The sequence below is a fragment of the Rhinolophus hipposideros genome, assembly GCF_964194185.1.
Source record: "Rhinolophus hipposideros genome assembly, chromosome: 16".
NCBI lineage: Eukaryota > Metazoa > Chordata > Mammalia > Chiroptera > Rhinolophidae > Rhinolophus > Rhinolophus hipposideros.
This window is the reverse complement of record NC_138062.1, coordinates 33,638,901-33,651,843: the sequence shown is the minus strand read 5'-3', so window position 1 is coordinate 33,651,843 and position 12,943 is coordinate 33,638,901. Positions and strand designations below refer to the sequence as shown.

Below are 12,943 nucleotides of genomic sequence, written 5' to 3'. Positions count from 1 at the left end.
GAAGCGGTGGACCTGCAGCAACAGTAGTCCCTCATCTTATCTCCCCGGGAGCTCCAGGCCGTCCTCCAAGGAGGTGCTTCTGAAGACTATGGCGATGTCGGATGCCATGGTGATACTGGATACCCGGATGTGAATCCCATGCAGAGAACGCCATGGCACTTTGCACGCCTCCATTGTCCGCTGGACCAAGTCCTCTCACCCACGGCTCATTGCACACACCATGTGTATTTCTTGTACTGCTGCCACCTACAGTTTGCATTCAGCCTCTGGCCGATCTCCCCTACCAGATGGTCGGACTCCCTGGACCTCAGCTTCATCCATTTCAGCCTCTGAAATGCAGGGAGCCAGGCTCGACTTCCCCAGAGTCTTGTTCTAGTCCTGCCTTTGCCATCCAAAATCTAAAGGGGATTTACCTGACTGTGTTTGCAGTACCCCTTCTTGGGCGGCAAACAAAAGAACTTTCTTAAAAAGTTCAAGCACCTCCTAGCCACCTGCTTCCGGCCCTACTTGATTTCTTCTGGGTTTCCACTGCTGCTGGTGGTGCTGTGGCTGGCAAGAGAGTCCCCAGGGTGACAATGTGGGGCTTGGCTAAGGATGGTGGTGCTGGAACCAGAGCTAAGCTTGGAAGTGGCGGTCCTGGATCCTGGTCTGTGCTCAGGAATGGTGGTCCTGGAGCCTGGTCTGTGTGCGGGAGTGCAGAGCTCAGGAGTGGCGGTCCTGGATCCCCTGCTGTGATCAGGAGTGGAGGTCCAGGAGCCCCAGCAGTGCTTGAGAGTGGAGGGCTCGGGAGTGGCAGTCCTGGAGCCCCAACTGTGCTTGGGAGTGGAGGGCTCTGGAGTGGCATTTTTGGACCCCCGGATGGGCTCAGGAGTGGTGGTCTTGGATCCCTTGCTGGATGGGGTAGTGTGGTCCTGGACTCAGAAATGGTGGTGCTATACTCCAGGATGGCTGTAAAACCTGCATACTCTTGGGCCTTCTGCTCTGGCTCGTCATCCATAGGCTGCCGCTCTGCCTGGACCACTCGGATTGAACCTCCTGGGCTGGGGAGGGACTGTGGCTCTGGAACTCAGGAGGATGGAAGGGCTTTCCCTTGATGGTGCGATACTAGAATTTTGGTTTTTGTAGATAAATATTGCACCTAGCAGGTTTTTGTGTGTGTAGTTGTGGTATGTGGCCATGATGTTATCGTATGTTTTGTCTGACAATGTGTCCTGGATGTCTTCCCAATGAAAGCCCAGATTCACCATCTCTTCTATTACCCAGGGGTCTATGACATCACTGGGTGGCTCAACATAAGGCTTCAGTTCTTCCTCTTGGCCCATGTTTAGCCAAGGATCTGGCATGATGTCCTTCAGATTTTCTCTCTGCTCAGGGTTGAGGGTTAGCAGTTTTTTGAGGAAGTTTTCCATGTCAATGAATAGATAAGATGGCACCACATACTGCCCTCTGACTACCTTCTGCTGCAGCTTTCCCCAGTTCTTTGCCTTGAAATGGACAGTGTTCGTCAGCATCTCGTACAGTAGCACTCCCAGGCTCCCGACGTCCGCAGCACGACCATCATATATTTGGCCCAAGAACAGTTCTGGGCTGCATACATGGGACTGCCACAAAATGTGCTGAGTTGATGGATATTGAAGGATCCACCAAGTCCAAAGTCTGTAAGTTTAGCGTTCATCTAAGTGTCTAACAGCACATTTTGTGGCTTCAGGTCCCTGTGAGCAGTGCCCTTCTCGTGGCAGTAGTACACTGCTAACACCAGGTGCCGGAAAATGCCATAGGCCTTGTCCTCTAACATGAGGCCATGGTCATAAAGGTAGTCCAGCATGTACCCTCTAGGCACGAGCTCCATGACTAGGAAGAGGGATTCTGCAGTGCTGATCACATGGACTAGTCGGACGATGTTAGGATGGTGCAAGTCTGCCATGCAGTGGACTTCATGCTGGAGAGATCTGTGCGTTCTGTAGAAGACCTCTTGGTGGATGATTTTCACAGCCACCTTTGTGTCCATGAGAATGTGCTCGCCCAACACTACCTTGGCAAAGGTGCCCTTGCCGATGTTTCCCTGGAGCTCATAATAGCCACCGTGGGGCTCCTGGTCAACAACGATGTCTGTAAAGTCACGTAACATGGTGACTCGCTAACTGCTCTCACTGATACTAACTATGCTCTCCAGCTGTGCTAATAAATCATAACCATACTGACTACGCTGACTAAATATACTAACTGTACTAACAATACCAACTAAAAATACTAACTAAAAAATTTAAAGAAAAACAGAAAAAACTAATAAAAAAGAAAATAAATGGCACAAAAAAAACAATAGTGAAGGGAAAAAATAAAATGGGGGAAAAAGAAGGAGAAAACAAGCTAAAAGCTCCAAGTCCAACAGGTCACCACAAATCAGCTTTCTGGGCTATAACGGACAGAAAGCTGATCCCAGCCAGGCCTTATATAGCAGCTTTGGGTAATTTCATCACACTGGTGATTTATGAGCTCAGAGCCAGAAACTGATCATATATGGCTAAGGATAAACTATAGTGATTTCCTAAGTTTGGACCCCTTTACTCTGAAAAAAGGGGGGGACCCCAAAGAAATTTTTGTTTATGTGGGATATTAAAGACTGATATTTATTAGGAATAAAAAGAAACAAGTTACTAATTGTTATGCGCTGTTTGTGTTCCCCCAAAATGCATATGTTGAAGTCCTAACCCCCCAATCTGGTGGAGGTGGAGGTGGAGCCTTTGGGAAGTAATTAAATTTAGATGAGGTCGTGAGGGTGAAGCCTTCATGATGACATTAGGATCCTTATAGGAAAAGGAAGAGAAACCAAAGTCTCTCTCTGCCCTGTGAGGACACAGTGAGAAGGCAGTTATCTATAAGCCAGAAGGAAAGCCCTTACCAGGACCTAAATCTGCCAGCACCTTGGTCTTGGACTTCCCAGACTTCAGAACTATGAGAAATTAATGTCTGCTGTTTAAGCCACCCAGTCTATGGTATTTTTCACAGCCGCCTGAGAAGACTAACACTGATCCTGCCTCACTCAAGGAGGGGATCACACAGGGTGTGAATACCAGCAGCGAAAAGCATAGGAGCCTTAGACTCTGCCTGCCACTTTGAAAAAAGTCAATGTGAGAGTTGAGTTGACGTTGCTGGAGAAGTCCCTGGGGCTGAATAAAGGGAACAAATACAACACTCATGGCGAGCGCCAGATCCCTGTTTGTGGTGGAGGAAATATATTAGAGGGAGAGAGTGACTGTAGGAAGACAACTGCGGCTGTACAGTGATGAGGATACCTTCTGGAAAATGCATGATTCCAGTTCTTCAAACAAACAATGGTCCAAGTCTAATAGGATTGACGACTATCGCAGCTCATCTAGTCAAGCAAGCCAACAAAGAATATTTGCTTGGAAGCACTGCAGAAGAAAAAGCAATAGTTCAACAGTGGTTAGAATACAGAGTAACTCGGGTAGATGGACACACCAATAAAGATGATATCCGCATTCTGTTGAAGGATCTTAATTCATATCTCGAAGATAAAGTCTACCTTACAGGATATAACTTCACCTTAGCAGATATCTTATTATACTATGGACTTCATCGTTTTATAGTTGACCTGACAGTTCAAGAAAAGGAGAAATACCTTAATGTCTCTCGCTGGTTTTGTCACATTCAGCATCACCCAGGCGTCAGGCAGCACCTGGCTAGTGTTGTCTTCCTCAAGAACAGACTCTATCCTAATTCCCACTAGAAGTACCCATGCCGCACGGAAGAGCAATTTAACATATTTTAACTGGAAAGTACACTCTGGACCAGAGGACTAACGCAAATTGATAAGCAGCCATTCTCTATTTGCTGAAATTGATAGAAGTTTTTAAGTATAAGCTTGTGTCTGAATGTTTTGTTCTTTAGTTGAAATTTTGCAATTTTTAATGTAAAAATTCAACTGCTGTCAAAACTTGAGATAAGATCATCCAGTTATAAATTACCTTGTTTTGTAATGAAAGTTATTTTAATAAAAGTTGCAAATCAATGGCCTAACTTAAAATAAAATAAAAATAGTCCCTTTCATGGTTAAAAAAAAAAAAAAAAAAGTCAATGTATCTATCGCTATACAGTTTGGAAGTGATAAACCAGGGATTAAAATCCAGTCTGGTTGATTACACAACCATATTGTCCCCACACAGTATGACAAAATTGTCTGTAGGATTTCACCCCTACTCCTCTTTTGAATTTCCTAATCTTCCTGAGTATCCAGGCCTCTCCTGCCAATTCCTGAAAATCATGATACATCTGATGTGGTCGTAAACATCTGATCTCCCAGGATAGCAACTTGTATTTGGCGGCTTTAACTATCCCCCAACCACTCCTTAATTGCCCAATATTAGGACCTTACAAGGTGACTAACTAAAGAAATAAACTAAATAGTGCTAATAGCTTATTGCATTCTGCCACTGAGGTAATCTGTTTGTATTGTGAAAGGGCATTATGAGAAAGACTTTATGACAGATTCATATTCCTAATATAATTTTTATGTTTTTTGATTTATGGAAACCTGTTTTCCCAAGAAAACTCTGGTAAATGTCCTATGTAGCAGTGGCAAAGTAATTTAACCTCTTCATAAAATGAGGGGAGAAGATTCAATATCCTCTAATATCCTCTCCAGCTCTATGTTTTCGTGTTTTTGTTTTATTCTTTTTTCAATAACTTCCAATGACTTCTTACAATGTATTTGCCAGAATTGCTAGCCAAGTATTTAAAAACCTACATAATCTGGGCCAAATTTTCCTTTCCAAATATATGCACTTCACTTATATTAAGTTAAACTCTCTTACTCAAATATACCATATGCATTTTTCCCAGAATTTTTTATATTCCCAGAATATTTGAGTAAGACAGTTTTGCCTCTTCCTCAATGAATTTCCTGGTCCTACCTTTCTTTAAGCCAAGAACAAGTCTCCGCAGCTCCATGATGCCTTCCCATCCACTTCAGCCCATGCTCTACCCTAACATACTGTGAAAACTCATCTTAACAGTCAACCGGCCCTTGGATTGTCTAAGTTTCCTCTGAGTATCTCTGAATGAATTTTAAGCTCTTCAAACACAGCAAATACTTTCTTCATCTTTGTATCTCCCACAAGAATATAATTATAAATATTGTGAATATAAAAAATTTCTTTATTAAGAGGATAGAACCCCAAAAGATTGAAATGAATAAATTTCAATCAACAGTGTGATTAGAGTAGAAGACATGGGGAGCCTTACATATCCTCTAAATACATCATTATGACTTGCTGTGTACTCTCCTGACAGAGACTGCTTCTATATTCTATACTCATCACATCGGAATACCCTAAATTTTCCAATCCCCCAGGTTGCTCCTTTCAACTAGACTATCTCTTCCCATTCCATAACCACTTTATAACCACCTCCCCAGTGATCAAGTCCAAACTAAATTTCTTCTTTTCTTATGAAAATTTCCTAGACCTTCCCAATTGGAATTAGCTTCTCTCTCCTCATTGTTGCTTTTTTACTTTCTTGTCCATCTTTCTGATACTGAATTATAGTTAGCTTTATTGACTCGCTGAGCAGCCACAGTGAGACTGTAAGTTCCTGGAGAATGGGAACCGTTCCTTTCATGTTTTCCATTTATAACTTTCAGAACACCAGGACAGAGCTTACAACAGTAGGTGGTAAAATAATATTTCTTAAATTAACATGGGAAAGATGCCTCAGCAAACCTACTCTGCCTTTAAGCCAAAGGTGATTGATGCCTTACTGTGCTCACTTCTAGAGATTGATTTCAAAGAAACCATGCCCTCAATCTGAGCAAAACTATGTTTTGTTTTGAACAAAAGTGAACAAAAAGCAAAAAAGCCAATCTAAAGAGGGCATAATTATGCAAATGGAAAGCCACCTAAGATTCCACAAATTTTCAAAAAAAAACAAAAAAACAAAAAAACGCACAGAGACTGGTTTTCCAAATGGTGATTCGTGTATCACTGGTAGCGCTTCAGGTTGTCTAAGCGGTAGAGATACACACTTGTTATTTTTAACATTTTGTATTTTTTAAATTCGTTTTAGACAAAATATAGTAATTTTAAGGTATTTTAATTTTAAGGTATTAAGTTTAAAACTTAATGAAAAGAATAAGTAAATAATAAATAGTTCAAATAATAAGGGGTATGATAAAAGTTGTGAAAAGACTGTAAAAATGACTGTAGCTTAAAAAACCATAACCTGTCCCTGGGCCTAACTGGAGTCTAGGTCATGAAATCTCATTGGCACTTCTGGTTTCTCAGTCCTACCATCTGATCTTAGATCACTTCCTAGAGTGTCTGAGCGTAATCATAAATTTCTCCCAAGGGTTTTCAGCCCTGGGGTATTTGCTTTTTAAAAGACTACATTGTATCACTAGTCATATTAATGTAGTTTCTACCAGCATCCCTGAATTTCCACCTGTACCATTTCATTTTCGCGCAGCTCTGCTTTCCTGAGGCCACTGTTTCATGCTGTGTTCTGCAGTTTGAGTGATTAAGCTTCTTTGTTCTTGCTAAAATGCTCTCTTCTTCCTTGAAAGGCCTGGCTCTTGATTTGCAGCAAACTTCCCACTGTCTGCTGTGCAATTATGATGCGTCAGTTTGTTTTCAGTCTGGGGGTCTGGTGGGGGCTAGGTCCAGATAAGCATTCCCTTCCGAGTGACCATGCAGGAAGCTCTGGACGCCACTTACCAAGGACAGTTGATCTCTCTCTCTCTGTTTGAGAGCTATCATTTCTAAAACAACATTGTACTTGGCTTCATTTACTGAAAACTGCTTCATTGGTTGCATTGTTATCCTCACTTATTGTCAATGTCTAATCAATGTATTCTGTCCTTCCCGCTGATTCTTAAATAAGTGATTACGCTTTATCCTTCTTCTGACCACTTGATGATTCCTGACATAGTTACTTTGCTCGGTGAGTGATGAGACCAACTTACATCCGAAATCGGATCCAGCTTGAAAGCACCAGATAGATCAGACAAAATGGAAAATGAAAATAGGGTAAAACAAAGGAACCAGTTGTTTTAGTATAACCTAATACAAAGACCGGACATCCTCACAAATTCTCAAAATATTCAAAATGTCATATTAATTATATAGGTGCTTGTTTTCCAATCTTCTCCCTTTTTTAAATTTTCCCTCTGTATTCATGCCTTGAAAGGAGGTAAGAAAAAACAATGCAAATTCAAGCAAACACCAGAAGTCACGACCATAATTGCAAGACAGGACCATTTTTATTTGCTGTTGTTCACTTCCTAGAAATAGGAAAACAATCTCTTTCTCTTTGTAGACTGCTAAAACATGAAGGTTCACTGACTATGGTTTTTCCTCCTCTACCTGTCTGGCTTTACAACAGCTTCAAATTAAGAGCAGGTACTGCAGAGGGACAATAAACTGTCCGACCTCATCAGCTTTTCGTTCTTTTATTCTTTATGGTGAAGTGGATTCCAGTGTTTTTTTGTCGAGTCTATTTTTGAGAAACCACTTTCACAGCTTTTACAAGAAAATGTCACTGTGCCTCTGGTGCAGGGAAAGGGGAATCTAATTTCATTACAGTTAAGTGCCTGACTCCCCATTACCCTCCATAATAGCATAACATGGTATATTATAGAGCTTTAATAAATAGGAAGGATGTGGATTGCAGCACATTTTCGTAGAAACCAAATTACTTTGGGCCACACATCTGCCTCTTCGGTTCATCTTATTTGCCACCATTTCACAACCTAATTACAGGATTTTCTGGAAATTGCTGTCTGGAGGTAACTGGATGACCTGCTTTATGTAGCAGAGACAGGCAGTTCCCATTGGCTTCAGTCTTCATCACTGTCACCATGTAATTGCATTGGACTTCCATGTTAATCCCCGTAGGCGGGAAGTAGATGAAATATTATAATTACCTTTTATTCCCTTTCCCCTGAAGCCTGGATTGGGTCAGTGTGTGTCTAAAGGAGACAAGAGGGGACTGTCTGTAAGAGTATTACTAATGGTCTGATCAAAGGGAAATAGTCTCATCCCCAGCTTTTCGGCCAAACACAAGCCACATCATTAGCCATATGTCTCATTCACTTACCAAAGGGTAAGTCCCCCATCTGTTTAAATCAGGATCACTGTGGGACCTGTTGTAGAGATACTGGAGAAAAGGCTACTATTTTTCTATCTATCTATCTATCTATCTATCTATCTATCTATCTCTATCTATCTATCTGTATCTATCTATATTTGTATATACAAGGCATCGGAATTTGAAAGGATTTATCCGAAGAAAAGGGACAGAGTAACAGAGCTTAAAGGGAGAATGGGGATTTACAAACTATCCAAAAAATATGTAATAGCCCATTGCTTTTCTTTTTGAGACAATTTTGTTGGGGTCGTGTAATTGCAATACCGAAGAGTGACCTGAATTTTTGGAAGGAGGTATGAGTTTAGGGATATAGTTCTGTAGGCTTTTAGAAAGGGTTTTTAATATCCAGTGATTCTTTAGTGAATGGGGTAAAAGCAATTCTCTGAATTTAAGTTCTGTTCATGAGCCTATTAAGAAGTATAAAAATAATCCCTAATAAGGCAAACCTTGACTTTGAGGAAGTCATTGTGTTTCACTTGCCCTTGGTAGGATGGGTTGAGTGGACCTGGAGGCTAATCACTGGTGACCTATTGTCCCTGATTAGTCTGCAGGCAATTCTTTGAAACTATAGAAAGAATGGAATTCATTTAGTTTCTGCTTCCCTCCTGAAGAGTTCCTAGCTGGGACAAGAGTCTGTGTCCTTGAGAAGTATCCTTTGGGTTGCACTTTATGGGAATTATATAGATAGGATTTCCCAAAATACATCTTTCAATGGCTCAGCAAAAAGCAGGATGAAAAAAGAGGTGGCATTCTTTTTGGCCAGGTGACTCCACTGAAAAAGAAACAACTCTTCTCAATTTTAAAGGGCTACTTTCACTAACTATTCAGTCTTTTTCTTCATTCAGCAACTACTTATTGCATGCCAACTTTAGCATTGTGTTGAGAGCTGGGGACACAGGAATATGTAAAATAGGCAACGTGTCTGTTTTCTCACAGAGCTCACACTCCAGTAGGGAGCCATCCAGAGAAGTAAATATAACATGCCAAAGATGTAAGTGCTCTGAGGAGACATAGAGCAAAATAAGGAGATAGAGACTATAGGTAGAAGGGTTGGGGAGCTATTTGCAATAGGGTGGTCAGGAAGTCTTCTCTCACATGATATCATTTGAGAAGAAACCTGAAGTGATGAAGCAAGCCATGCAACTAACAGAGGGCAGAAGAATTTCAAAAGAGAACTTTGGCTGGAACAAGTTTGGATTAGAAACAACATAGAGGCCAATGTGGCTAGGGCAGAGTAAGTGAGGAGAAAAGGGAGGTGGGTGCAGATGGAATCAGAGAGTGAGCTGGCATCCACGACATAAAGAACCCTGTAGACCAGGGTAAGTTGGGCTGTGGGCTTTCTGTGAGTGACATAAGAGGCTCCCGGAGGATTTGAACAGAAAAGTGACATGATTTGACTGACATTCTGGGAGGTCCTCTGGCTGCCATGTGGACAATAAATTGTAGGGGTGGGGAAGAACATGGAAGACCAGTTAGAAAGGTACTGTAATTGACAGTGGATGAAGGCATTGACTGGGTCCTCTTTAGAAAGTCCTTTTGAAAACCCTTAATGAAAGTATTGATTCAAGCAAGGATTTTCATTTGGTGTTCAGCTATCAGGTGAATGATTGATAGAAAACTGGTTGTTCATGTGTTGCCAAAGTAACACTACACAGATGCCCTTCTGATCATAAGAGGGGAGCATAACTACAATTAAGGGATCTTACTATCACTTCTGTAATATAGAGGTCTAACATCTTGTTAAGACTGTCAGATAACATGTGTTTCCTCATATGATGCAGTGAGAAATACGTAGAAGGTATTATAACTGATATTTGAATATGGACAGGGTATTAGATTCTATTAAGGAATTATTACTAATTTTTTTAGGAATAGCAATGCTATTTTTAACTTTGTAGGATTTTTTTTTTCCTTTTCAAAAATGCACACCTAGATATTCAGGAATAAAATGGGAAGGTACCTGTAATTTACTTTCACATCCTTCAGCATAAAAAAGTAAGCTTAACAATAAAGGCATTTTTCTCTACTTTCCCTTAGGTCCCAACGGCCATTCTGATAGTATTTGATCTGGGGCAACTATGGCAGAGAGAAAGTCAGTATAGAAATAGACAGCAGTCTATCCAGATGAAGACAGTGTAGAATTTTTTTAGTTAACATCCTCCAACAATAGTGAATGGTAGTGCTGCAGCCTAAACTGTATTTTGTTCGTATACTTCAATAAAGATGTTTCATAGTAAAGCTGGTCAACACATTCGTCGATGATGCAGAGCTCCAGAAAGAAGCAGTACTAATACCTTCGCTATTGTTGTTTTTAGTTTGCTATCCAGATCTTGTCCACTTATAGTAAGCCAATTAGTTTCTCATACTCACCTGAGCCACACATAAAGTATGCTGAGCTACCGGGCTGATCTGAGTGTAAAGTTAAAGAGACAGCAGAGACCAATCATGTAACTACTTTTTGCCTGCTGCTATTTCACATTGCAACATAGCAGGAGAAAGAAATACTTGTAGCTTTTTTTTTAATTTATTGGGATGACAATTGTTAGTAAAATTACATAGATTTCAGGTGTACAATTCTGTATTACATCATCTATAAATCCCATTGTGTGTTCACCACCCAGAGTCAGTTCTCCTTCCATCACCATATATTTGATCCCCCTTACCCTCGTCTCCCAGCCCCACCCCCACCCTCTGGTAACCACTAAACTATCGTCTGTGTCTATGAGTTTTTGTTTCTCATTTGTTTGTCTTGTTCTTTTGTTGTTTTTGGTTTATATACCACATATCAGTGAAATCATATGGTTCTCTGCTTTTTCTGTCTGACTTATTTTGCTTAGCATCGTACTCTCAAGATCCATCCATATTGTCACAAATGTTCCTATATCTTTTCTTACCTCCGAATAGTATTCCATTGTGTATATATACCACAACTTCTTTATCCATTCGTCTATCGAAGGACATTTTGGTTGTTTCCATGTCTTGGTCACTGTAAACAAAGCTGCAATGAACATTGGAGCACACGTGTCTTTATGGATAAATGTTTTCAGATTTTTTGGGTAGATACCCAGGAGAGGGATTGCTGGGTCATATGGTAATTCTATTCGTAATTTTTTCAGGAACCTCCACAGTGCCTTCCATAGCGGCTACACCAGTCTGCATTCCCACCAACAGTGTACGAGGATTCCTTTTTCTTCACAGCCTCTCCAACACTTGTTACTATTTGTCTTGTTGATGATAGCCATTCTGACTGGGGTGAGGTGATATCTCATTGTGGTTTTTATTTGCATTTCTCTGATGATTAGTGATGTTGAGCATTTTTTCATATGTCTATTTGCCATTTGTATGTCCTCTTTGGAGAAATGTCTCTTCAGGTCCTCTGGACATTTTTCAATTGGGTTGTTTTTCTGTTGTTGAGTTTCATGAGTTCCTTGTATATTTTGGATATTAGCCCCGTATCGGAGGGACTGTTTGCAAAAATCTTCTCTCATTCAGTTGGTTGCCTCTTTCTTTTGTCGATGGTTTCTTTTGCTGTGCAGAAGCTTGTAAGTTTCATATAGTCCCATTTGTTTATTTTAGCTTTTACTTCCATTGCCTTTGGAGTCAAATTCATAGAATGCTCTTTGAACCCAAGGTCCCTAAGTTTAGTATCTATGTTTTCTTCTATGCAATTTATTGCATCAGGTGTTATGCTTAAGTCTTTGATCCATTTTGAATTAATTTTGGTACATGGTGACAGATAGCAATCCAGTTTCATTCTTTTGCACGTGGCTATCCAATTCTGCCAGCACCATTTATTGTAGAGGCTGTCTTTCCTCCATTGTATGTTTTTAGTTTCTTTGTCAAAAATTATCTGTACATATTTATGTGGTTTTATTTCTGGGTTCTCAATTCTATTCCATTGGTCTATGTGTCTGTTTTTCTACCAATACCATGCTGTTTTGATTATTGTTGCCCTGTAGTACAAGCTAAAGTCAGGCAGTGTGATACCTCCAGTATTTTTCTTTTTCCTTAAGATTGCTTTGGCAATTGGGGGTCTTTTGTGTTTCCAAACAAATCTGATGATTTTTTGTTCTATTTCTTTTAAAAATGCCATTGGGATTTTGATGGGGATTGCATTGAATCTGTATATTGCTTTGGGTAATATGGCCATTTTAACTATGTTGATTCTTCCAATCCATGAGCATGGAATGTCTTTCCATTTCTTTGTGTCTTCAATTTCTTTCAAAAATGTCTTATAGTTTTCAGCACATAGGTCCTTCCCATCCTTGGTTAAGTTGATTCCTAGGTATTTTACTCTCTTTGCTGCAATTGCAAAAGGAATTGTTTTTTGTATTTCTTTTTCTGAGAATTCATTATTAGTATATAGGAATGCAATGGACTTTTGTACGTTGATTTTGTAGCCAGCAACTTTACTGTATTCGGTGATTGTTTCCAATAGCTTTTTGGTGGAGTCTTTAGGGTTTTCTATATATAGCATCATGTCATCTGCAAAGAGTGACAATTTAACTTTTTCATTCCCTATTTGGATGCCTTTTATTTCTTTCTCTTGCCTAATTGCTCTGGCAAGGACTTCCAACACTATGTTGAAAAGCAGAGGTGATAGGGGACAGCCCTATTGTGTTCCTGAACGTAGAGCAAAGGGCTTCAGTTTTTCACCATTAATTATGAGATTAGCTGAGGACTTGTCATATATAGCCTTTTTTATGTTAAGATATTTTCCTTCTATACCTATTTTATTAAATGTTTTAATCATAAATAGATGTTGTATCTTGTCAAATGCTTT

General features: G+C 40.3%; 2 protein-coding genes across 3 annotated transcripts in view; both read left to right on the top strand.

Moving 5' to 3' along the window:
* The window catches only part of GALNTL6 (polypeptide N-acetylgalactosaminyltransferase like 6), a 964,301-nt gene that overhangs the window by 816,522 nt on the left and 134,836 nt on the right, over nt 1-12,943 (top strand). The gene's annotated exons all lie outside the window — the stretch shown is intronic.
* LOC308508956 (eukaryotic translation elongation factor 1 epsilon-1-like) lies at nt 2,664-3,749 on the top strand (the record flags this gene model as incomplete). The annotated part of the gene is made up of 3 exons (XM_081076466.1): nt 2,664-2,670; nt 3,124-3,219; nt 3,318-3,749. 3 exons carry the CDS (start codon nt 2,664-2,666, stop codon nt 3,746-3,748), a joined length of 534 nt encoding a protein of 177 aa, XP_080932592.1. The 3' UTR covers nt 3,749.